Source organism: Mchenga conophoros, linkage group LG18, assembly GCF_057382185.1.
Source record: "Mchenga conophoros isolate Kocher_MC1m ecotype Shallow Benthic linkage group LG18, M_conophoros_male_GT1.1, whole genome shotgun sequence".
Taxonomy (NCBI): domain Eukaryota; kingdom Metazoa; phylum Chordata; class Actinopteri; order Cichliformes; family Cichlidae; genus Mchenga; species Mchenga conophoros.
The window spans coordinates 166,579-191,995 of NC_140543.1; the positions used below are offsets into that span (position 1 = coordinate 166,579).

Sequence of the window (25,417 nt, forward strand, 5' to 3'; positions counted from 1 at the left end):
AAAATCTTAATGGGTAAAGATCATCATAATTACATATGAAATTATATGTGCAAATTATATGTTCCATTACACTTTTAACAGCACAGATTATACAGCAAACATCAGATTCGTGGATGGAGCCAGAGGCTAAATGACTGTTCAGTCCTCTTTAGGAAACGATCTTCATATGACGACAAACACGACAACAATCAGCTGTCAAACTGTACAAGAAGTTCACAGTAATGTAAAAGAAGTTATATCACTTTATTTTTAAATGTACGCACTCAGGGTCAGGACTGAAGACACTGATCGAGAAAATACTCTAAATATAAATATTCACCTAAACATTCAAAATTATTCAATTGCATGAAAAGAAATATGAACTCTCTACAATACTGGCTTCTGATTGGTTGAAAAAGCAGGTGCTGAACTTCAGAAGAGCTAAACCTGCAAAACTGTGTAAACCCAGAGTGGATGCTGCCCTCTGACCTTTCAGAAGTACGATCTTTTTATGAAGACACAGAGGCAGAGTTATTATTCATCAGTTTAAAGATGATATTCGTTATATGTTCTTCACTCGTTGTCTAGTAAAGTCCAGAGAATGAGACACATGATTTCAAAACATACAGCTGCATGTTAGAGATCACAGAGTTCTTCAGTCTTATGAGAACTCATGGAGACTAAATGTCAGACACATCAACAGTAAATGTCGTTCCTCCCCCCGTCAGTTTGTGTCCTCCACACTTGTTTACACAAACATCTGAGGTTTGAACAGTGTGCAAAACCACATGTTACAAAGCTGCTGAGCTACTGAATACTGGAATATTTCATTCAATATCACCATCTGACCAAAGGACAAACACAGAGAGGATTAGAGCGCCAAACTTTGTTTCAAACTGTTTCCGATTTTAGAGGCAAAAAGCAGAATTTCTACCTGGACAAAGAAATCAAAGCAGGAGAAAAACAAGCTTTTTACATTTATTCAAAGGCATTATGTGAATGTACTCTGAGCCACAGCCTCCTAAAGTAAAGACATTTGATCATCTAAACCAGACAGAGTCATGTTTTCAGCAGTGTCTGTGTCCTCCATATAGACCATGCCATGGTCCACCTAGGGTGACCAGGTGTCTGACTTTATGTGGGACTACACAGCGCTCAGTCCTTGTTTGCCTGTGCCACACACACATTGAGCCAATGTCCAGTTTTTTTATTGACTCTAGTTTCTGTCGATCGCTAGGCCCACAAAAAAACCCTGTACAGGAAGTAGATTTCATCTCTCTGATAAAAGGAGTTCTAATCCCTGATATGAGTCTGACCCAGTAGATGATATTTATATGATCATATTTATGCCTTTGTTGTTTCACAAAGGGTTAAAAACATTCACAGGTTGGACTGTGGTTCTCCTTTTAGCGTCTCTGCTGGAATTTTAACTGTGAACCTCTTAGATCCAAACTTCTGAACTGCTCATCTCACAGAGGACAAAAGGGAAGAACCCCGAATCTCTTCTTCACCTCACTTTTATACCTGCTCACCCTTTTCTCCCCCCTTCCCTCACTGGACGTCACATCTTCACACTTGGGCCAATCAGGTTGTTGACATTTGATCATCTGATGTCCACCCACACCTCATCTCTCTCTCTCTCTCTGACTCACAAGATTTAACACAAAGTTTAAACTTTAAAATCACTTCATTACATTTTCTTTGTTATTCTTAACACAGAAAATTCACATTCAAAAACTTAACACAGAATAAAACAGAGTAGCCAGTAGTGGGACATGGTTCCAGCAACTCTGATGGTGACGGCCCGTTTGAAGCTGAAGCTCCGGCACGTGTGTCAAAAAATCAACACACTGCTTCAGAAACGCTGTGCTGAGGCTTGGTTTGACTGAACAGAGTCACGTGATCAATGACGTCTGAAGCTTCATTCAGCACGTCACTGCTTCAGTACCTGATTCAATGATTTATAAGGAATTGAATCATTGGTGGGATTTGTGCTGTGTTTTGGTGATTTTGTGAGAGCGAATCAGTGTGTGACATAATTATAGACATGGAGCCAGGAAGAGAGGACGCTCTGCCTGTTCCTCAATAAAAACCAGTTCCTCAGCATTTCTGCTCCCAGGTCTAAAATGTACATAAGAAATATGATGTACACATAATTATAATGATATAACTTATAGTATATTATTTATAAACGTACCAGTCTGCTGGTTAATTACATAATCAGGTGGAGGCAGTGACCTCACAACCTCCTATAAGCTTTAAGTTAAGGTTACTTTATTTATACCCACAGGTAAATTTGCTTTACAGAACAATGATAGCATTTGGCCTCCCTTCACAAACACACACACCTAATGAAACCTGACAAAACACATATTTTAATTAAACAAAGTGAATCAAATCAAAAACAATTCTTATTGAGTTCAGTGACAGCAGCAGGACAAAGCTGTTTTTATAATGCTTTGTCCTGCATCTTGGAACTAGAAACCTCCGTCCTGAAGAAAGAAGCTAAATCCACCCCGTAGAGGATGGGAACCATTTTTAAGGATTGATTAAGCCATCTGTGGTACCTGTTTAGAGTACAGGGAGTCTAAACAGGCCTGTGACTCATCTATCAGACGACTGGACCATCTCACTCACTAATTCAGTCAATTTTTCTCTGTGACAGAGGTCTGACTGAACCATGGCACCAAACAAAAAGATAAAACAGACTCAATAAAAGAACAAGAAAACAAAGTTCAAATCTTTCGCTCAATGTGGAAATGAGCAAGTTTCCTGAGGCAGTAAAGGCACTGGTGACCCTTTTTACAGACCGATTTGCAATAAAAGTTCAGTTTTTCATTGATTATGGTCCCAAGATATTTATATGATTGCACTTGCTCTATTTTCTGACCTTTAATTAAAGTGACTCTGTGCCCATTTAGTTGTTTCCTAAAATCAATAACCATATCTTTTGTTTTAGATATGTTCAATTGGAGATAAGACTCCTCCCACCACTGAACAAACTAATCAATGATTGGACTATGGTGAGTTTCACCCTCTTTCAGTAAGCTGACAATAACAAAGTCATCTGTAAATTTAATGATGGCCCTGTTTTCATATCTGCTCTGACACGTGTTTGTAAAGAGAATGAATAATAAGGGCGATAAGAGACACCCTGGAGGAGAAGCTGTGGAGGAGGACACTGGGTCAGACAGAACCCCATTTATTCTCACTCTTTGTGACCTGTCAGTTAAAAGATCTAAAATCCAGCAAACCAGGTTTTTCCTGATTTCAAACTCTTCTAAAAGTCTTTTCATTAAAATATGGGGCTGTATTGTATTAAAAGCTGAAGAAAAATCAATGAAAAGAAGTCTTGCAAAAGTCCCTTTACTCTCTACATGTTTAAGAATCAGATTTAGTCCAAAGCGCGTCCTGCACTCCTCTGTTGGGCCTGTACGCAAACTGCATTGGATCCAGCTGATATTCAATCTCTTCCATAATCACATTTCTGATGATGTTTTCAAAGACTTTCATGACAACTCAGGTGAGGCAACAGGCCTGAAGTCATTCAGGACGTTTGGACGACTAGATTTAGGGACATGAACGACGACAGCTTCCTTCCAAAGCGAGGGCACATTTTGTATTTGAAAGGGTTTATTAAAAATAAGCTGAAATTTAGGACTGAGCTCTTTAGCACAAGATTTAATTAGGCGGCACTAATGTTATCAGGGTCCTGGCTCTTGTTCACATTAACTGTATGAAAGGCCTTTTGGACATCGCTGAGTTCAGTGATGAAGTGTTGAGTATCTTTCAGTTTCTGTTTCAGTTCAGAAGAACTAAAACGAGCATCAAGCATATTCAAATCTCTGTCTGACTTAAAACCGTCTACAATGATCTGACTGCTGCTCTGGGGATTTTGAAACCCTGATATGGTTTTCATACAAGTCCAGGCAGACCCAAAACGTTTTGCAGCAAATTTTCTTTCAAGAAGGTTTTTGTAGATCTGTTTTGCTTTCAAGAGCTCGATTTTCAAGTCTTTGGTGACTGCCTGAAAGTCAGTAACAGCCCCCTCTTTAAAAGCCTGTCTCTTTTTCCTTAAACAGGATTTGATGCATTTGGTGACCCATGGCTTATTGTTAGGGTACACTTTAGCATGCTTAAGGGGTATAATCATGTCTTTACAAAACCTGCATATGAGCTAACATCCACCAAAGCATCAAGACTGAATAAAAACTTCCCAATCTGTAAATTTAAAACATTCCTGCAAGGTAAGCACAGATTCTTCTGACCACATGATTGATTGATGATAACATAATTTTTTCACCCCCCAAAAATTCATGTTCAAAGCAACATATCAGCCCGATATCACACAGAACTGTCACATGACATCAAACACGAGCTGTCAGCTCTGCAGAGTGGGCAATCATAATGAAGCAGTTCATTATAAGCTGCAGACTCAAGCTGCTCTTCATATATTTGTCCACCAGATGTCACCAAAGAGGACTGTGATGAAAGCTTCGAGTAATGAACCGTTTTTCATTACAAGCTTGGCCAACTGACTACAATCTACAATAAACTAATATGGCTTTTCAATCCTCTCTTCAATCACTTGGTACCACCAGGAACCTTTAAATGGGCACTCAAGCTGCCTGGAGACTGTTTTGTCGTGCACATCAGAGAAACCACAGGTAAGACAATCTTATCCAAAAGGTCAGTGTAACAGTATTGTTTTCCACCAGCTTAACCAAACTTCCCACACTAACTGGAATTTCTTTTCCCAGGCAAACATTAAACAGCAGCAGCTGGAAAACTGGAAAACCTAAAGCCAAATAATCAATAAAACATAACAAACTTTTGTATGAGTGAGTATTGATAAACTGAGCAGAATTAAACCTCAGTGAAACCACATATAAGTTCTGGTAACTGGCACATATTTATGTTTAATATGTTGTTTTATATTTTGATCAGTTTCAGGTGTTTGTGCGACTGTGTTAACCATCAGTAAAACCACATATAAATCACACTTGTGTGTTTAACAATTACAACACTTGATGCTGTTTTTCTGATTCAGGATTATGTGTGTGATGAGTTGGCCACACAGTTCTTATCTTTCTGCTTCAGACACACACAAAACTGCCGAGGTTGAAGCTGGCTTCAGTCTCTTTCTACCCCAGGTCTCACCACATTTCCAAAATGTAAACTCTGAGTCTCATAAGAAATGTGGTTCAAAAAGATGTGCTGATCTATGAATGCATCCTTACTGAAAGCTAAAGATGTCCAGCAGACAAAAACAGCAGCTGAATGAACAGTTATCATGAGCGAGTGTACAAACACTATCACAGGAAATAACAGAAATAAACTGTAGTTTCCATTTATACCTGTAGTATTTTTTCAGCTCCATGTCATCTTCCAATATGTCAAAATATGATTTCATTGTATCTTAAACAAATACAAACTTCTTTCTTTTCCCAGAATTTAGACAAATGAACAAAAAATAAATGATTATTTATTTAGGTATTAAAATAGGAAAAATCAGTTTAAATTAGAGCACCATTAAAACAAGAAATTAGCACAGAAATGCCAAAAGACAAAAACAGAACAATAAAGTGTCTTTAAAACTGATTCAAAAACAGTTGTAGGAGCAGTTTTATGAACCATGTTCTGTTAATACAGGGAGTGCAGAATTATTAGGCAAATGAGTATTTTGTCCACATCATCCTCTTCATGCATGTTGTCTTACTCCAAGCTGTATAGGCTCGAAAGCCTACTACCAATTAAGCATATTAGGTGATGTGCATCTCTGTAATGAGAAGGGGTGTGGTCTAATGACATCAACACCCTATATCAGGTGTGCATAATTATTAGGCAATGTCCTTTCCTTTGCAAAATGGGTCAAAAGAAGGACTTGACAGGCTCAGAAAAGTCAAAAATAGTGAGATATCTTGCAGAGGGATACAGCAGTCTCAAAATTGCAAAGCTTCTGAAGCGTGATCATCGAACAATCAAGCGTTTCATTCAAAATAGTCAACAGGGTCGCAAGAAGCGTGTGGAAAAACCAAGGCGCAAAATAACTGCCCAAGAAGAAGATTCAAAATTCAAGAAGCTTCTTCAGTTCTCTGAAGAAATTCTGAACTGAAGAAGCTTCTCAGATGAGAGGTGAAACATCTTCAAGAAACTTAAAGAAGTCCAGATGCTTTTCTTTCCAAGCTCCTTAGACTGTAGTTAAACTTCACACACTGGACTTGTCAGTCACACATCCTTCGCCAGTAGGCATTCCCAGAATGATCTTTCCCCTTCTGACGCTTAGAATGACCAAATATGTGCAAAATGGACAATTCAACATGCCACCATGTCAGTCTTTTATTAAATATGACATGAAACAAATGACTGAGCCATTAAATTTGTCACAAAGGTGTTCACCTAATTCCAGGCAAATGGAATAGACTTCTATGGGACCATAAGTCTTTTTGCACTTTGACATTTGTTTTACTTCTCAGATCTGTAACCTATAACTTTTATACTGTATGTGTTTTGATCATAGGAGTCTACGGGGACTTACTTACTTTTAGCACGTTTAGCAGTTGATGTTGGCTTCTTTTTCAGTACTGGAGCTTCCTGCTCATTGAAGACTTTTCTAAAAGGAAATGCTTAATCCAAAATGGCGTTTTAAGGGCTTGGATTAATGTCAATTTCAGCAAATATTCTTTCTTATGTTAAAAGAACATGGATATCTGTCAGTGATAACTTCTGACTTTATAACTCAAATTTTAAGAGAGAGCTTCACTGCTAAGCTCTCATCTGTGTGGGTGTCACGGTTCGCTTGAGGACTCACACGCAGGACTCAGAGGCACAGTCAGTATTTATTACAGTTCCACCAGGTGTATATACAAACAGTGCAGGGGATAGTGCTATATACAAAGCGGTGACAGGGAAAAGGCTCCGGGGAAATCCAGGTAGGGAAAAGACACTTGCTCCTCTCCAAACACTCACACAAAAAGGGAATCCGCTCGGGGAATGCAGAGTCGGGTCCAGGGGATCTATGTACAGAAGGAAACACACGTTAGAGGTTTTGCACAGGGACGCAAAAGAGAACTTGCTCAGAGCCGGGCTGCACTGACGCGAGTCACACACAACGATCCAGCGATGAGTAGAAGCCACTCCCTGGCTTAAATGCTGGCTGCACTGATGAGGCCCAGGTGTTTCCTCTTCAGAGGGGCGTGGCCCGAGGGCGTGAACCCACCATGAGTTCCGCCCTGGCGAGAGATCGAACACTACTAGTCAGCGGCCTGCTGATCCCCTGGCCGTGACAGTGGGGTTCAAATCCCTTATTCAGATTAAGATTTTATGTGACATTACATTGGCAAAAATTAAATTTACTTGAGTAATGTGAGTATTGGAGTAAGTACTTGAGTAATTTTTGAATAACTTTAATTTTGTAATGTGCATATTTTATGAATAATGATGTTTCAGTACTTTAATCTACTGAATAAGTAAGAATTAGACTTAATAATCTTTTTACTTTAAAAAGGGAAATTGTGTAAAATCTTTTATTCTCCAGAATGCACATAATAAAAATGTTTTGGGGAATGTATATGCTTTTTAAAAACCAATTGCTTCTTACCTGATGCATGCTATAACTTTAAGCAAAACTGAACTAAAATGTGTTAACAAGCTTACCAAATAAGAAATGTTTTGTGAATTTTCTTTGCAGAGCGCCTGGAAAGCCGGCTGTTATCAAAGCCCACGTGCCCTAAAAAGGAGGGCGCGCTGGCCAGTAATGAGTTCATCACTAAGTTTAAGATAAGAGTTGATCAGAATAGAGGCGATGATGAAAGTCTGGAGCATCAGTTGGAGGCTGCCAACCTGTCTGATGAATCGTTCGAGGCCCAGACAGAAGTCAACGGACAAATATGATCACAGACATTTTAAAAACGCCAGTTGAGAGTTAAGGGGGAAAAATATTGTAATAATTGCACACTAAGCTATAAAGTGATGGCAGCGAGCACAGTGTTGCAGGATTTAATTAAAAACACATCTGACTAAGACCAACTGAAATTTAGAGTTGTGTATAATAAAGTTTATTCATGATTAATAAAACAAATCTGTAATATTTTTCTTTCTCTTTTGTCCATTTGAATCTCGCTACAGCTTAAATAAAAGAAAAGAATGTGTTTTGAATAAATTAAACTCTATTCTCTCTTTTTCTTTCTTTCTTTTTTTCTTGGTGGGTTTTCATTTGCAATCAAACGCAACATTATACAATTATATAGTATAGTAAGAAATATCCTTTAACTTAATTTAGTATTTGTTTTTTCATTTTTGTTTTTATTGTTTCCCCTTCAGTTTGTGCTTATAACATGTTCTAATCTGACATATTATGCAGTAAATTATTTTTGCAATAACTTAACAGGCCATTGTGGGAGCCAACATTCACTTATCAAAGACATATTTGTATATTCTGTGGGCTGCTTTATGGTTGTGTCATTTAGAAACATAAGCCACAACAGACTTCCACCAGAGAATACTTAAAAATGTATTTTATGTAAAGATATTTTAATTAACTACTATATTAAGAGAGAACCTGTTGTTACATGGATTAATTGTACAAACTGTAGAGAAATAAGTTTAAGCGTGCAACTTTTTATTCATTTTTAACTGTATTAATGTTTTTATGTTGATACAGCCGCCTCATATCTGTTTCCTCAGTGTTTTTTAAACCATGTACTCCATCTATGAGTAAGAACATGAATAAATTCCTTTCCAAATTTGTAGTTCTTTTTTCCAACTGTTTTGAGTATATATGTAACATTTCTTTACACACAAATGCAGGTATTCTTTTGCACCAAGACGTTAAAGAAGTGCTAAGAAAAAATGAAAATACTACGTTGCAACCTGTGTGTGTATATATATCTGTATCTATATAGATATATATGTGTATTCGTACCCTTTTTCATCATCTAGTTTCCTGTGCCAGATCTTCTACTGATCCACTGAGGCAGACATGTAAAAAAAAACATGAACTAAAGCATATTTCTGTATATAAACAGGACTTTAAATCTTTATCAACAGCTACTTTAGAGGAAATTCTTCAATAAACTGCAACCAAAGGCTCAACTCAGAGGACAAAATCCAACCTGTTATAAATAGTGTGACAGCAAACTTTCTCTTGTGTAAAGTTACAAATAGGAGTAATTATCCACAGGAGCTTTTATACATAATGAAGTTATAATTCGTCCTGTAGAAATTGTACATTTAAGCTATATAGTTCCCGCTGTGATAACTCTGCTATGAATGCCTCTTATTAACTTTTATGCTTTTACAACCCACTATGAGCAAACACTCAGCAACAGTGGGAAGGAAGAACTCCCTTCTTGAAGGAAAAAACCTCTGGTAGAACCAGGAAATCTGTCTAAACTAGTTGGGGGTTAGAGCAACAGATGCAAGTCTTCAGATCATTTGCAGTGTGACTGTCTTTGTGCACACTTTAACCTCATTCAGTTTTCTTATTTGTCAAAATGCACCATGGGTAAAAACAAAACAAAACAAAATAGTAATGAAGGAGAATCCTCAGCAAAGATGAATTAAACAAGTTTTATTTTGATCAAATTTTACTTTAAGTAAAACACATCTTTATTTGATGACTTTAATGTCATCAAATAAAGACAGTTTTGATGGAGCTCCTGACCCAGCCCAAGCTCTCTATGAAGACGAGGAAAAACTCCCCAGGGGGCCAGATCGATGGGAAGAAACCTCGGGAAAGCCCATTCAAAGAGAGATCCCCTTTCCTGGGATGGCTGGGGGGGTTACAGGAACTCCAAAAAAGCTAAATTTTTATTTATTTATTTTTTAAGATTGACCCATTCTATCTACTCCTGTCCAACAGAAAAAAGGAAGGAAGTTACTACAACGTATCATACTTATATGATGAGGTGTGAATTGTGTGTTTGTGTGTGTTATCTTAGCCAGGGGTGAAGCTGGAGCTCCTCCAGTGTTGGGCGCTTCTCCGGGACTAAAGCTAAACATGCGTCCAAGAAATCCCGGCATTCTTGAAAGAAAGAAAAGATCAAAAAGATGAAGATGATAGTTCTAGTGATCCAAGGCATCAGTGAATCTGGAAGTGTGAAGTTTTCTTACCTGTGGACAGACGCTTTTTGATGCTCAGTTTCTTTGTGAGGAACCTCGCGGTACTAAAGTATCGTGCATGAAGCGCTTCATACAACACCACTCCCATTTGCCACACCGTGGTGGGTCCACACCTGTAGCAGCTCCTAATGTACCACTCGGGAGGGATGTGAAGAGGAGTGCCTAACAAACAGACACAATTGCAATTTCTTCTAAAACAAAAGACACAAATTGTTACATCTGTGAAAAGCAGGAGCAGAATATGTTACCATAGAAGACGCGATACAGAGATCGCTGCTTAACAAAGCAGCTCAGTCCAAAGTCAATGATGCGAACTCGAGGCACATCTGAGCCGGTCTCAATCAGAATGTTTGGTCCCTTGATGTCCCGATGAAAGATGTGTTTATCCTCAAGTTCCTTTACAGCATCAACTAGTTGCTTCAGAATGACCTGGAAAAGATGAAAAACACAATAATGAGTTAATGCTTTTCTGCCTTGATTGAATGCTGTACAGTCTAAGGCTCTCCCAGTCAACCTACCTTGGCCTTGTCCTCTGTTAAAGTTCTTCCATGTTCTGCTTTGTATTTTTGCAGGTCCACAGCGGGTACAGGTCTCTCCAGCACCAGGATCAGCTCTTTGCCAAGGTCGAACCACTCCAGCAAGGACACAGGTGCAGATATTCCCACTGACCCTTCTGCTTCACCTGCAAGTTTAACCATAATGGCCACTTCCACTGAGAGCTTCTTCCCGCTTTCATCCTGAAATGTTACAACAAAGTGGATGATGAGGAACGCCGCATTCAATCCAGTAATGTAAAACTGATTCAAGTGTTGGACGCTTACCGCCACTTTGCAGTAGACTTTATTTTTGGGAATGTGTTTGATGGCAACCTAGAAGACACAGAGCACTGGTGAGCATTTCCTCAGTATGACATAATGAAAGGTGGAAACACAGCAGACGTCTCAGTTTACGATATTATCCATTATCTGCGTTACTGCCTGTCTTACTACCATCATCTGAACACTTACTGGAAAACGATCTTCTATCCGGTAGCCAGCAAACACTGCTCCGCAGCCTCCTTCTCCGAGCTGGTGCTCCTCCACATATCTGGCTTGGAATTCACCTGAACAGACAAAACAACAAATCTTGTTTTATTACAGCTGTGACACAAATTACTCTCCTCTGTAGCATAAATGTTCCTTTTGCCCTTCCCCTGAATATAAAACCCAAGCTGCTTGCTACTTACGTTTTTGGTCTGCCACTGATTTTTTGTCCTGGTCCACATTCCTTTTTTTTTTCTTGGGTGACTCTCTGTTGTCTCCCGTGGCCTTTCTTTTGCCATGTTTTGCGCACACCTGTTTGTTGTTCAAGTCTGGAGATGTGGAAAACACCAAAAGCACATCAGCTCACTGGATGATAGACACAAACACTAAACACTAATATCTTAAACCTAGCAACCACACTTAATCTACCCCCTTATTCAACTAATTAGCCTACCTTTACCAGAGTCCAACAAGGAGGATGCTTGCTCCTTGTCACCGCTCATATGGTGGAGAAGTTTAGCCTTCTTTGCTTTCTTTGTTGTGCCCTCTTCATCTTGCACAACCTTGCGCTTCACTCCTTTCACCACATCTGAGCTGGTGGAAGGAGCAGCCTGCTCAGCGACCCTCCTCCTTTTTATTGGGGTCTTCTTTTCAGGACTGGCCTTTCTTTTAGCAGTCCTGCTCTTACAATCTATAAACAACAACAACACAGTGGTGAAAAAGAGTCCCCGACATCAGGACTGGAAGCAGTTTGGCAAAGAATTTGAAATTGCTTTTGCTTAAATTATCACAAGTTTATTCTTGGGATAAAAAAACTGACCAGTGCGAATTGATACTAGGTTTACTAAGTCTTAGATCTTGATGACACTTGTTGCTCTGTTTTCACTGCTCAGTCCAAGAATAAACCTGTCACATTATTTTACCAAAAGACAAAGTGCCCCAGTAACCTTTCTTTGATTAGACATCTTGTATTAAAGCTATTTTCAATCAAACATATGATTCAATTGCTCTAAAAACGATTCACACAGTGTCAACGTTTCTAGGATTTGGATTTTACCAGGATTTGATTTTATTATTTTACTTACCTTGATCTCCTGGATCTTTCTTATCTGCCTCAGTCGTAACTTTTCTTGTTTCCTTTTTCATTTTAATTTTTTGAGAACTTTTAAAATAGAAAATGTCACCTTAATGAGTGAATAGTCCTTCAAATGTCTGGATGCTTGACTTTTCTAACTAAGCTGTATAAGTCAGTTCTGTAAGTGAGCTTTAAAAGTAAACTCCGGAGACTATGGCAACACAACATAAGAAGCTTGCCTTTTAGTGACATCACTGACTGCCAGTAAAAGTGTTCCAAGTAGTTTAAAGAAAAACACTCTGGCAGACAAAGCCATAATATTTCATATAATTCAGTAATTTCACATTAAACTTTCTTTCATTATCCTTTCATTATTTGTTTAAAGACTTGATGTGTGGATGCTACTATGAAGACTTCTAGTTGAGCAAACACTAATAAACACTGACTAGTTTATCTGAGATAAAATATAACTGACTGCAGCCTTTATTCCATGTGTTTTGTCTGTGAATGCCCCCATGTACACATGTAACCTCCACCCACTGCAACACCAATAATGTCCCGGGGCAAAGCGGGGTTTGGTGAACCAGGAGCTGTGCGCAGCCCGTGTCCACCAAAGCCTGGTGTATACCCCCTTGACACCTTATTAGAATGCTGTACCTCCATGACTGCCTGGCATGCTCTGCTCCTTCTGCCTTGGCAATCAGATGATCCTCAGCCAGGGTGGCTTGCTGGTCAATGGCAGGGAACCCCTCGGGTGGGCCACTTTGTCCAGCAAACCAATGACTGTAGAAAACATGGATGATCTAACAGTTCTCCAAAAGTACATAAAGTACTTACCTAAAAAGCAGTTAATGTCATGTTGCATTTATTTATTGTTATTACATTGTTTTACAGCAGCTAATTAAAAACCATCATCTTAACTACATGTTTTGTTTTTTTGTTCTTTGTTGTTGTTGTTGTTGTTTTGCAGTTGTCCTGTAGGTGATGGTGTAGCACAGAGACTGAACTAGTGGCTAGCTAACATAAGAAGGATGTACTTGAAACTTTCATCTCATCTTTGCAGCGTTCACTTTGAAGAGAATGTCTTTACCAAGGACTCACAGGTTAAGTAACTTTACAATTGTCATATTACAATATATAATTTTAGAGCATGATTACAGCTCTGCCATCTTGATTGAAAATTAAATACATCTGGAATACGAACAGCTGATCGGATCGGCAAAGCGTGTTTCTGGAATATTATGTTTTTGTTACTGCAAGCGCTTTTTATGCAATTTTTGCAAAGCTGTATGTGGAAGGAAACTGTGACCTAGGACAAGCTGATGGCATAAGATGTAAGTACAACTCCTCTGGTTTCATATGCAAAAAAATTATTGCGCTAGCTTACGCGGTTCCCGGTTCTACAGGGATTTAAAAATAGTTACGCAAAACAGAGCGTGCCCGCTCCGACCGGCTTTAAAGAGTTAAACATGTAACAATCGAATTGCATCTTTCCATTGCCAGCCATCTCATTTTGTACAAATCCAGTCAACTCTTCCAAGTTTGTGTATTTTTTAAACCCTTACAAGAATTGAAATGTGTCCCAAATATCTGTATCCCATCAGAGGCAAGTTTCTTAAAGGAGAGGTAGTAGCTGCTCCACCATAGGACCAGTAGGACCTCCAGCACACAATGAACACTTAATTAACATTAACACATTTATTAAAACACAATTTTAAACAATAACCCTTTTCTTTTAGTGTGTTTCAATTTGTTCCTACCGCTCCATTGGAACAGTGTACTATCCAGTAACAGCATCCAGCTGGCAGAAGCATACACCTGCAGCAAGGAGAATCTACCAGGCAGGATAGCGCAGCGGAGTCATCAGATGAGGATGATCATGAAGTGGTTCATCCAGCAGGAACAAGATACCAAAAGGGGAGGGAAAAAACACAGAAAGCATAGTCATGACTAACTCAGTGTCACTAACAGCTCATCTAGCAGTCTTAACATCATAAAGGTACAGGCTGGTCCATATAAAAAATATTAACAGAAAAAATAAATGCTGTTAACCAAATTTTCTTAGGCAAAAGCACATAATCTTGATATTTGACCTTGTATCAGCCGCCATATTGGAAAGGTAGCCAGGTTTCCTTAGCTGCTAGCTTGCTAACAGTCTGCTATCCAGCCCGGTAATAACTTCATTCACATATTTTAGAACATTTAGCTTTCTTCCTTAACAAAAACATCGCAGTTGTGGATTTGAATCTCGCTGCAGCATAATAAGACCCAGAACATTCAATTTGAACATGTGCTGCAAGCTAACTCCCCAGAGGAGTTCATGCAATGGCCAATGCCTGTCGGATTCGGCTCATGACTTCTCTGTCTAACAACACATTAAAACATCAGTTTCAAGTACAAATGTTTCATAAACTTATCTACAGCGGCTCATATTAAATGTACCCAAGTTTCCAGCTGGCAGTGGGCACAAGAACAACACTCCTCATCAGATCAAGGGAGGAAAAGAAAATTCTAGAGCTGAGCTGGGTGGCTGCTATGTAGGGTTGCCAACTCCCTGAAAAATAAATAAGAGACACCTCGTGGCCAGGGCCGGGCAACCCAGTTCACCCTTCCCAGTGTGGTGAATTTTGTAGCCCTTTTTTTGTGTGTGAAATTATTTTTTAACCATTTGACTTGAATTTGATTTAAGCAGATGCATATTCTTTGTGATATGACCATATGGGAAACAAATGATCATTTAGCCATTTATTTTTAGCTCAAAATGACAACATTAACACAGTAAAACAGGTCTCTTTCTTAAACAGAAGCCTGTCATGCTTAACTTTTGAGAATATAAGTAAATCTTTCTTTAAAAGAACTCTGTCCTGCTTAACTTAAAATTATATAAATTAATAGAAAACAATAGAACGAAAAATATTCTTGTAACAGTGCACATAGAGTGCATTTAGTACAATTGGCTTCAGTTGAGGTATTATTTCAGCTTTTCTAATGCTAATCAGCTGCTCCTGTTTGTAAACCCACTTGTTCCCATGATTACGCATCATAACTCATCATCATCATTAATCTATGTATTACTTTTATGTATTAGTCATCTATTTGTTGTAATCATCTATCCTTGCAGTTGTTTATTACACAAAATAAATTATATTATCACACTTCTGGCCACATAGCGCTGATATTCACTGCACATGCCCATATTAACCTTAACCAGAGGGTTAAAAAAAACAAACAAACCAGTGTTTACATACCATATCTGCTTCTGCCGTGGCCTGGTGGACAAAAAGTTGGTTAAGGGTTCCCCGAGCTTTCACGCCCCTAATGTTCTTCATGTGCCCACCACTAGAAGCATGCCTATGGAAAAAGTGCGCCGGCACACAGTGCAGTGCGCTTTATAGGTGTTATCGTGCATTTTCCCAGCCAGGTGTTTTCCTTTTCCCATTCCTCCCTGTACTTTTGCAGCCTTTTTTTCTTTGTCTGAACAAACAAACATTGCTGCTCTAATGCTGGGCTTACACTGTGCGATTTTTGGCCCAGTTTGAGCCGATTTTTGAGTCGTGCGACCGATTTGGTGATCGGCCCGATTTGGGCCTTCATCGTGCATCGTGTAGTATACGTGGGGTAACGAGAAGCGATTAACACCTCACGACCAGCTCCCGATATCAATCGCTCGTGAGCCGCTAACACTGCTCACGCGCAAACACGTAAACGTCGGTGAAAAAGATGGAGCAGCACGGCTGTGCAGCGTGTGAACTGGACACAAGCGATGGAGGCACAACTTGTAGAACTTTGAAAAGCTCATCCGAGCCTATCTCTCTACAAAATCATCACGACCACAACAACCGTGAATATAGTTGGATTTACATTGCTGCTCAATCACAGCTGCCTGATCATGTTTTTCATTAGCAATTTAGCAAAGTTGATGTTGGTGGTGTGCGTGTCTGTGTGAGTGAAAGACATAGAGCGAGCGAGCGACAGATTTTCTGTTATAACCTTCATTTTATGGACGCACAGTGTGAGCGCTCAGGTCGCATCAGAGCATCGGGCGGTATAGTGTGAGACCTGCGTCGTGACCTACCAACTTCTAACCCCTGCGCGTCAATCGTGCAGTTTGAGCAGGAGCTGAATAACGTGACTGAAAAAATCGCACAGTGTCTGCCAGAGGCGGAGCCAGACATTTGAAACACCCGGGGCTTAGCCCAAAGAGTAGTATGCATGTGGGATTTTTTTTTTTTTTTTTTTTTTGGGGGGGGGGTGTAGAAATGACTGAAAGATTAATAGGCTCTGTTCAAAAAAGAATGACTTCATATAGGGAAAAATATATATCACATGTGCAGGACACCTTAAACTAGTTTTTTAATTAAGCAGCAAGGCAGAACAAGGTCAGGGCTGTATCAAGACACGAGGACTAAACCCCAATTCAACCAGACCCAGAACTGATCCAGAATTAAAACAGGACTACAATAGTTCAAAATCAGGACTACTGAGGACTTAACCAAGACAGAACCAGAATCAGAACTAGATGATAGCACTAAAAATCATCATAGACCTGCACTACACTTATTTATTTAATTCTACCAAAGTACAATATTTAGATTGAGAAAAGTTTATATAATTATTTAGCCTTGTTATGCAAACAAGCCTGCATAACTTAATAAATACAGAATTTGAAAAATAACAAACCTAAAAGAAACACTAGGTACGAGATACATGAGGACCTGTGATACGGTGATACTTTTGGTAAACAACCATTTGACTAACATGTATGTCTCACCTGCTCTTGTTCCCTCTCTGTTCCTCTCTCTCCCTCTTTGTGCTGACAATCATCAAATATACAGATATTTACAAACTCTTCAGATAAAAACACTTTTTTAATTGTAACATCAAATCAGACTAAATGTTTATTTTTTTAGATTGATAAATATAAAAAAAATATTTGTTAACTTTAAGAGTAAAGAGAGAAACTATCTGTGTTTCTTAATTGCAAATGGCACCAAATTGTATTCAAACTTGAGCCACATTTATGGAGCTCCACAGTTCTTTTCCTGGTGTTTTGGTTGACATCTCTTGATTTTCCCATGTCAAAGAAACAGGCTCTGTGTTTTGCCTTATATGCATCCACAGGTGTGCCACCAATTTACTCACATGGACTCTACTAACCTATCAGAAGCTTCTTCAGCTCAGAATGGAATCGTCTGCAGTTTTCTTATTAATTAACAATAAATTTAGTGTACATGTACTCCTACATTTGATGAAAGTGATAAAAATAGCTCTGTCTCTCTTTATTCTGAAATTTAACTAATTCAAAATATATTTCAATATTTATCTAAAACAAAAATTTACTCTAAATTGATGTTGTACAGTAAAAATGTTTTATGTTTTCTCCCTAAAGTGTATGTAAATATCTGGTTAAAAATGTGAATATCCTGCTGTGTACTGAAATCCCTCTTGTTTTGCATAGAAATATACTGAACAACATACAAAGCATAATATATAAAATAACATTTACCTGAGTTTTTTCTTTGAAAGAACCCTCTAATGTCCATTCTTATATTTCAGTACATAACTGAAACCGATTTAGTCGGGGAGGGTAAGAACTGAAAATATGAAATAAACACACGTAAGCTAAGGACTCTCTAAAAAAAATAGCATTTGTTCGGCTTTTCATTTCGCCATTTCTTGATTCACTTGAAGAGCAAGTAACGTAATATTGGTCAAGTGATCAGTTTCATATCAATCTTTCGTGATGCACCGTCATATTTACATTATTTGTACGGTACGAATGATTTGCTTTGGTACCTGCTCAAACTTAAGCTCTCCTTAGTATGGCTGGCTCTGTTTCTCCAACAGCGCACTCACGGGCAGCAGCTGCCCCGCCCCCTCGCTCAGTCGCTTAGTGCCTGAGCTCGGATCATACCAATATCAGGGGGGGATTCACGCACAGTCGTAAATTCCCACAGTGTGCACTATGTGCTTCGAATATTGTGTGTACTTTTTGTTTTATACAGTTGTCAGCCAGACATCTAACTATGAAAAAATTACACTCCAAAATACCCCGGGCTTCTGACAAAACAACCCGGGCTTAAGCCCCGTAAGCCACCCCCCCGCTCCGCCCCTGGTGTCTGCCCAGCTTTACTGCCCAGGTGTACTGTCGTCCGAGACTTGCACCGCAGTGTCGGCGTTTGTTTCCCTGTTGGCCATGCTTGTTGTTGTGGTCATCTGTTGTCTTCCGGTATTTTCTCCGTAAGCGACCTTTCCTCGACCAATGAGATGAGCGGTAATCTGAATTGTCATACTCGAATTGTCATAAGTTTGCTGTCAGCTCATTGGTCACAAAGCAGGAGAGGGGCTGGGAATTATGTTTTCAAACAAAGCGTTAATTCCATTAACATTTATAGACTACTTTTGATTCTCACTGTATTGCGGGACAAAGTGCGTCCCTTATTAGCTCAATACGGGACGTGTACTTTTGTTTCTAAATACGGGACCATTCCGTTTTTTAAGGGACGGTTGGCAACCCTATCTGCATCACAGGTGACTCCACTCATCCGTCCAACACCTTCTTCAGTTTGCTGCCATCAGGAAGGAGACTGAACAGCCTTCGGGCCAGAACCAGCAGACTGAGCGACAGCTTCATCCATCAGGCTGTCAGGATGCTGAATTCACTCCCTGCTCTCACACACGAACTCCAGACCTGCATTAACCTCTTTCCTCTGAACCCCCCCACCCCCCAAACATATGAACTCTGACCCAACACTATTACTTTTTCACTGACCGCCCCACCCCCACTTGCACACAAACTTGTCCACAATCACTATGATTGTGTTGGACACTGCTGTTTAAATAATTGTATAGTATTGTATTGTGTTGTGCATAAAACTTTTATTTTATTTTATCCTTTTATCTTTATATTGTTTTAGTGTACACTGGGGGCCATGGGAGGATTGCAATTTCAAATTCTTGTGTATGACTGTATGTATATGGTCCTTGACAATAAAGCTGACTTTGACTTTGATATAAATCACACTTCTGTGTTTAACAATTACAACACTTGATGCTGTTTTTCTGATTCAGGATTATGTGTGTGATGAGTTGGCCACACAGTTCTTATCGTTCTGCTTCAGACACACACAAAAACTGCCGAGGTTGAAGCTGGCTTCAGTCTCTTTCTACCCCAGGTCTCACCACATTTCCAAAATGTAAACTCTGAGTCTCATAAGAAATGTGGTTCAAAAAGATGTGCTGATCTATGAATGCATCCTTACTGAAAGCTAAAGATGTCCAGCAGACAAAAACAGCAGCTGAATGAACAGTTATCATGAGCGAGTGTACAAACACTATCACAGGAAATAACAGAAATAAACTGTAGTTTCCATTTATACCTGTAGTATTTTTTCAGCTCCATGTCATCTTCCAATATGTCAAAATATGATTTCATTGTATCTTAAACAAATACAAACTTCTTTCTTCCCCCCAGAGAGCCAACAGTTTACTATCAGAACTGAGGCTGATCATTAACAGGGAGCAGCAGGTAACAAGGTCATCAGCAGTGGAGGAAAGTATGGAAGTAATACTCAGCTTCATATTTGAAGATACTCGAGTATCTTAGCTGCAGGTCTGGAAACAATGGTTTTATTTCCTTTCCCATTAAACATCTCACACAGCCCCTCATCTGTGACCCTTAGCAAACCCACTGGATATCTACCTGCACATGAAGGAGATCAGATCAGTTCCATCTAGACCAGCTGTAACAGGAAAATGCTGCTTACACTTTGATGCATCACTTTCAGTTTGTCATATAAGACAATATATCAGATTGAGGCATTATTTTCCTGCAGTGAGTAAATCTACTTTGTACTTTACTCTTTTCTTTTAGGTAAAGGCTCTAAACAGTACTTGTACACTGTGGAAATCCCATAAGAACGTCTCCTGAACTCTGAACAATAACAATACAAAGACTAAAAGGAGGTCATGGGTGCTGATGATGATGATGATGAGGAGGAGTAGCATGCATTTAAAAAGTGACTGATGTCCTAGAATACAACAGAACAGTGTCTCTACAAACTTATGAAAACATGACAGTCTTGCATTAGTTTGTATTCTTATGATTTCAAAAAACGAAGGAAAAATCTCCTTGAAATGCACAATTCCTTTTTGTTATTTCTTAGTGTGTGACGTATTTTATTGGCTTTATGATTGGTGCAAACAGTTTCCTGATTCATAATGGAAATAGATTTTAGACACAGGAGGAACACGCAGTGATCAGCAGGAGCAGCTTGGAGTCCAGTCTTCTTCACACTGAGGAGGGACATATATGCAGGAACAGTTGTCATAACTGTTACAACCACCAGATGGCGAAAGAGTCCCACTGCAACTTTAAGCCATGAAGGATGTGTCTTGATGTTTGTTTGTGATAAATCTGCTTTATGTGAGTCTTTTTCAGAAAGTAACAGTAATATGTCTGATTATATGTCTTTAATCAGTAAAGTCTCGCTTTGCTAGAAATAAATAAATCAATAATAAAATTGTAAACATGCAGCTGTATGTTAGAAGTCAAAGGGTCCTTAAGTCTTCTGTAAATTGACGGGGATCAAATGAAGGACACAAGTATCTGTTCTTACTCTAATAAATGCTGCTTTAATATCCAACAGACTATTTTCCTTCCTCATCAGCAGTAAACAGCTCGACTGCGTCTGTGCATTTGTGTCCTCCATACTTGTTTCCACAGACATCTCAGGCTTGATGCCCACGATGCAGTGTAGAAACCTGACAACCCTCTGACTCATGTTCAAATGTTCAAGGACATTTCTCAGGATCATGTATGACCCCTTTTTGACATTTGGACTTTCATTAATAATATTTGTGTTTCTGAGTCATTTTTGTGGAGACTTCTGTCCAACGTAGTGTCCAAATGAAGCCTGAAGCTTTTCTTCACCTTCTTGTCAGATGGTCAGCAACAAAACTCTGTTCCAACCAATGTCTGATAAGAGATGAGACACAGCAGCTGAGCAAATGATCATTTCATGCTGAAGACATCCTCAGACAGATTTAAACACATACATAAACACAGCCTGGTGCCAATAACACAGCTAATGACACTGCTGTATCACTGGCTTTACTGATTAAAGACCATATCTGAAGGAAATCTTTGAACACAACAGAAAGTGACCTTTTAAACCTGCCACACTGATGCTGCATTCAAGGACGATTAAAAACATCTGAAAGGACTTAAGAACATGAAGAAAATGTGACTTGTTTCTCTGTAATGAAGCTGTTTTAGTGAAGAAAGTTGAAAGGTCACAGAGCGACTGCTGAATCTTCTGCTCTAAACATGAACTCTGAACTTTGTGATGCTTCAGGAGGAAAACTGCTTCAGTTATTCTCTCAGATTAGTTTCATATTTTCTGCATCAGATTTGAGTGAGATCCTGGAATGAAGACAGAAGAAAAGACTTTGTTCAAAGTTTGATTTATAGTCAAACCTTCCAGTTTATTCACACAATAAAACATCAACACAATATATGAATTCATTCATTAAAATCACAGTTTTTCCTCATTTGTTTGATGATTTTGACAAAAACAAACACAAACACAAACACAAACACACACACATGGTCTGCCATACTCATAAAGAGAAATGTCGACATTGTTCAATACAAATATTCCAGAAACATTTAGAGGATAGAGAAGTTTACATTTTCATGTGGAGAAATATTTTAGTAAATCAAAATGATGATGAGCAGTGATAGCCTCCATAAACAGTCACAGGAAAGATCTCCTTTAAAAACTGAGAAACATCAAGAGAACAACTAGAAGATGTGGAGGTACCACCCATAATGTTTGACTGACAGCTGATCTCTGTGCAGAAATGATGGAGAGAAAATAAAATGAAACTAAAACACAGATTTAAACCCACAATATGAAAGACTTCAGTCTATTTCACTTTAATCAACTCAGCGGTGGCTCCATAATAATAAGGCGACAGTCCAGCATAGAGCGGCTGAGTGAATGTGGTCTGGACTCTGTGGAGGAGAGTCATGGTTTCAGAGACACTGTAGAAGGACAAAATACCTGCTCTGTGATCCAGGTACACTCCTACTCTGGAGGACTGAGGACCTGAGACAGGAGTTTGGATGTTGTTGTACCAAAATGTATAACTGTTGTTGTTACAATCTAATGACCAAGATTTGTCATTACATCCAAATTTACATTCATTACCCTCTCCTTTTCTGCTGATATTCTTGTATGCGACTGCTACATCAACTCCTTCCCCTCTCCACTCCACCTCCCAGTAACAACGTTCAGTCAGACTCTCTCTACTCAGGACCTGCCACCATCTAGTGAATCTGTCTGGATGATCAGAATAAGACTGTTGTTCTTCCATTACTGTTGCTTTTCTGTTCCCCTCTGATAATAACAGATGTGTGTTTGCTGTGTTTGGATCCAGTGTGATTTCACATGAATATTTTAAGAATCCAGCTCTGGTCTTTGGCTCTGCTGGTGGATCTGACAGTAAAACATCCACTTCAGTGACTGTCAGTGAGATGTTTGTCCATTCCTCTCTCAGAATGTCCTGTAGTTTATCTCTGACCTCTAACACAGCTGCTGTCACATCCTCAAAGTAGCTCAGAGGACGGATATTGATGCTGGATGAGTCTGTAGACTCACTGAGTGCTGACAGTGAGGGGTAGTTGTGTAGAAACTGGATGTGATCCTCTGTGTGTGAGAGCTGCTTCAGCTCAGCATCTTTCCTCTTCAGCTCAGTGATCTCCTGCTCCAGCTTCTCCTGAAGCTCTTTGACTCGACTCACTTCAGTTTCCTGCTGGGATCTGATCTGCTGCTTCACATCAGAGCTTCTTTTCTGGATGAGATGGATCAGCTCAGTGAAGATCTTCTCACTGTGCTCCACTGTTTGATCAGCAGACTGATTGATGGCCTCCACCTCCTGTTGAAGCAGCTTCACATCTTTCTCTCTGTCCTGGATTCTCTGCTGGATGTTTTGTCGACTCACCTCCAGCTCTCTCTGCCTCTCAGTCCTTTCTGCTGCAGCTGAGACTGTGTCGTGGCCTTTATGTTCATCCACAGAGCAGAGATAACAGATACTGTGCTGATCAGTACGGCAGAACATCTTCATCACCTCATCATGACGAGAGCAGATGTTCTCCTGGAGCTTCTTGGAGGGCTCCACCAGCTTGTGTTTCTTGAATGAAGCTGCAACAATATTATGAGTCTGAAGGTGTTTCTCACAGTAAGATGCCAGACAGAATAAACAGGACTTGAAGGCTTTCATTTTTCTTCCAGTGCAGACATCACAGGCCACATCTTCAGGTCCAGCATAGCAGTGATCAGCAGGAGCAGCTTGGAGTCCAATCTTCTTCAGCTCCTCCACTAAATCTGCTAACATGGTGTTTTTCATCAGGACAGGCCTCGCTGTGAAAGTCTGTCTGCACTGAGGGCAGCTGTAGATTTTCTTCTCTTCCTCTTCATCCCAGAAGCTTTTAATACAGTTCATGCAGTAGCTGTGTCCGCAGGGAATAGTCACCGGATCCTTCAGTAGATCCAAACAGACTGAACAGCAGAATTTTGTTTGATCCATTTGATTCATGTGCTGTGCCGTTTCACCGTCCTCTCAGTGACTGTCAGACAGTTTCAATTCCTCTGAACAGAAACAACCTCTGTGCTCTGAAGGGAAACAGATCTCTGCTCTTGTTCACCTCCTACAGGAAATGAGGCTCACCAGCAACTGCATTTACACCATGTTGTTTAGACCCATCCTGATACAGACACATCTGTGAAGGGAGGCACTAAAGAAATATTCTTACAGAGCGACCAAGAGCCAATCACATGATGCAGGGTGTGGTATGTTTGGTTACAACATGCAGTAACATGTCTGACCCAGTTAAACTTTAACAATTCATTTCTTCATGGTGCAAATATATAGTAGACTCAGGAGTTTAACTCAGTTTTCTTGGCCTTTGTTTATCGTTTCATTTAAAATCTTAATGGGTAAAGATCATCATAATTACATATGAAATTATATGTACAAATTATATGTTCCATTACACTATTAACAGCACAGATTATACAGCAAACATCAGATTCATGGATGGAGCCAGAGGCTAAATGACTGTTCAGCCCTCTTTAGGAAACGATCTTCATATGACGACAAACACGACAACAATCAGCTGTCAAACTGTACAAGAAGTTCACAGTAATGTAAAAGAAGTTATATCACTTTATTTTTAAACGTACGCACTCAGGGTCAGGACTGAAGACACTGATCGAGAAAATACTCTAAATATAAATATTCACCTAAACATTCAAAATTATTCAATTGCATAAAATGAAATATGAACTCTTTACAATACTGGCTTCTGATTGGTTGAAAAAGCAGGTGCTGAACTTCAGAAGAGCTAAAGCTGCAAAACTGTGTAAACCCAGAGTGGATGCTGCCCTCTGACCTTTCAGAAGTACGATCTTTTTATGACACAGAGGCAGAGTTATTATTCATCACTTTAAAGATGATATTCGTTACATGTTCTTCACTCGTTGTCTAGTAAAGTCCAGAGAATGAGACACATGATTTCAAAACATACAGCTGCATGTTAGAGATCACAGAGTTCTTCAGTCTTATGAGAACTCATGGAGACTAAATGTCAGACACATCAACAGTAAATGTCGTTTCCTCCCCCCGTGAGTTTGTGTCCTCCACACTTGTTTACACAAACATCTGAGGTTTGAACAGTGTGCAAAACCACATGTTACAAAGCTGCTGAGCTACTGAATACTGGAATATTTCATTCAATATCACCATCTGACCAAAGGACAAACACAGAGAGGATTAGAGCGCCAAACTTTGTTTCAAACTGTTTCAGATTTTAGAGGCAAAAAGCAGAATTTCTACCTGGACAAAGAAATCAAAGCAGGAGAAAAACAAGCTTTTTACATTTATTCAAAGGCATTATGTGAATGTACTCTGAGCCACAGCCTCCTAAAGTAAAGACATTTGATCATCTAAACCAGACAGAGTCATGTTTTCAGCAGTGTCTGTATCCTCCATATAGACCATGCCATGGTCCACCTAGGGTGACCAGGTGTCTGACTTTATGTGGGACTACACAGCGCTCAGTCCTTGTTTGCCTGTGCCACACACACATTGAGCCAATGTCCAGTTTTTTTATTGACTCTAGTTTCTGTCGATCGGTAGGCCCACAAAAAAACCC

At 39.4% G+C, this 25,417-nt stretch overlaps 2 protein-coding genes and 1 long non-coding RNA gene across 5 annotated transcripts; all 3 read right to left on the reverse strand.

The window, feature by feature from the left end:
- Positions 1-8,538: 8,538 nt before the first annotated feature.
- LOC146552735 (serine/threonine-protein kinase pim-2-like) lies at positions 8,539-12,833 on the reverse strand. The gene is made up of 9 exons (XM_085254446.1): positions 12,209-12,833; positions 11,578-11,814; positions 11,327-11,452; positions 11,109-11,203; positions 10,923-10,970; positions 10,620-10,838; positions 10,350-10,530; positions 10,093-10,263; positions 8,539-10,003 (listed from the first exon to the last, which is right to left on the reverse strand). The coding sequence occupies exons 1-9, from the start codon at positions 12,267-12,269 to the stop codon at positions 9,912-9,914; spliced, it is 1,230 nt and encodes a 409-aa protein (XP_085110572.1). The 5' UTR covers positions 12,270-12,833; the 3' UTR covers positions 8,539-9,911.
- Positions 12,834-13,042: 209 nt separating this feature from the next.
- Positions 13,043-16,351, reverse strand: LOC146552736 (uncharacterized). 2 transcript variants are annotated; one of them, XR_014889480.1, is made up of 4 exons: positions 16,274-16,349; positions 15,447-15,467; positions 13,959-14,032; positions 13,043-13,857 (listed from the first exon to the last, which is right to left on the reverse strand). It is a non-coding gene; the product is annotated as an uncharacterized LOC146552736 (long non-coding RNA). The 2 variants fall into 2 exon arrangements; XR_014889481.1 differs by lacking the exon at positions 15,447-15,467 and having other exon boundaries at positions 16,274-16,351.
- A 5,101-nt stretch (positions 16,352-21,452) lies between these two features.
- On the reverse strand, positions 21,453-23,814 carry LOC146552737 (tripartite motif-containing protein 16-like). Of its 2 annotated transcripts, XM_085254230.1 has the most exons (2): positions 22,266-23,814; positions 21,453-21,622 (listed from the first exon to the last, which is right to left on the reverse strand). In XM_085254230.1, the coding sequence occupies exons 1-2, from the start codon at positions 23,797-23,799 to the stop codon at positions 21,591-21,593; spliced, it is 1,566 nt and encodes a 521-aa protein (XP_085110356.1). In that variant the 5' UTR covers positions 23,800-23,814; the 3' UTR covers positions 21,453-21,590. The 2 variants fall into 2 exon arrangements, with proteins under 2 accessions (XP_085110356.1, XP_085110355.1); XM_085254229.1 differs by lacking the exon at positions 21,453-21,622 and having other exon boundaries at positions 21,648-23,814.
- Positions 23,815-25,417: the final 1,603 nt, after the last annotated feature.

Excerpts from the sequence above, each read along its gene's own strand:
- LOC146552735 (XM_085254446.1), bottom strand. The coding sequence starts at position 12,269 with ATGAAAAAGGAAACAAGAAAAGTTACGACTGAGGCAGATAAGAAAGAT. Across the intron at positions 11,815-12,208 it reads GAAAGATCCAGGAGATCAAG|ATTGTAAGAGCAGGACTGCT; the intron begins GTAAGTAAAATA and ends TGTTGTTTATAG. Across the intron at positions 11,204-11,326 it reads ATCAGTGGCAGACCAAAAAC|GTGAATTCCAAGCCAGATAT; the intron begins GTAAGTAGCAAG and ends TTGTCTGTTCAG.
- LOC146552737 (XM_085254229.1), bottom strand. The coding sequence starts at position 23,799 with ATGAATCAAATGGATCAAACAAAATTCTGCTGTTCAGTCTGTTTGGAT.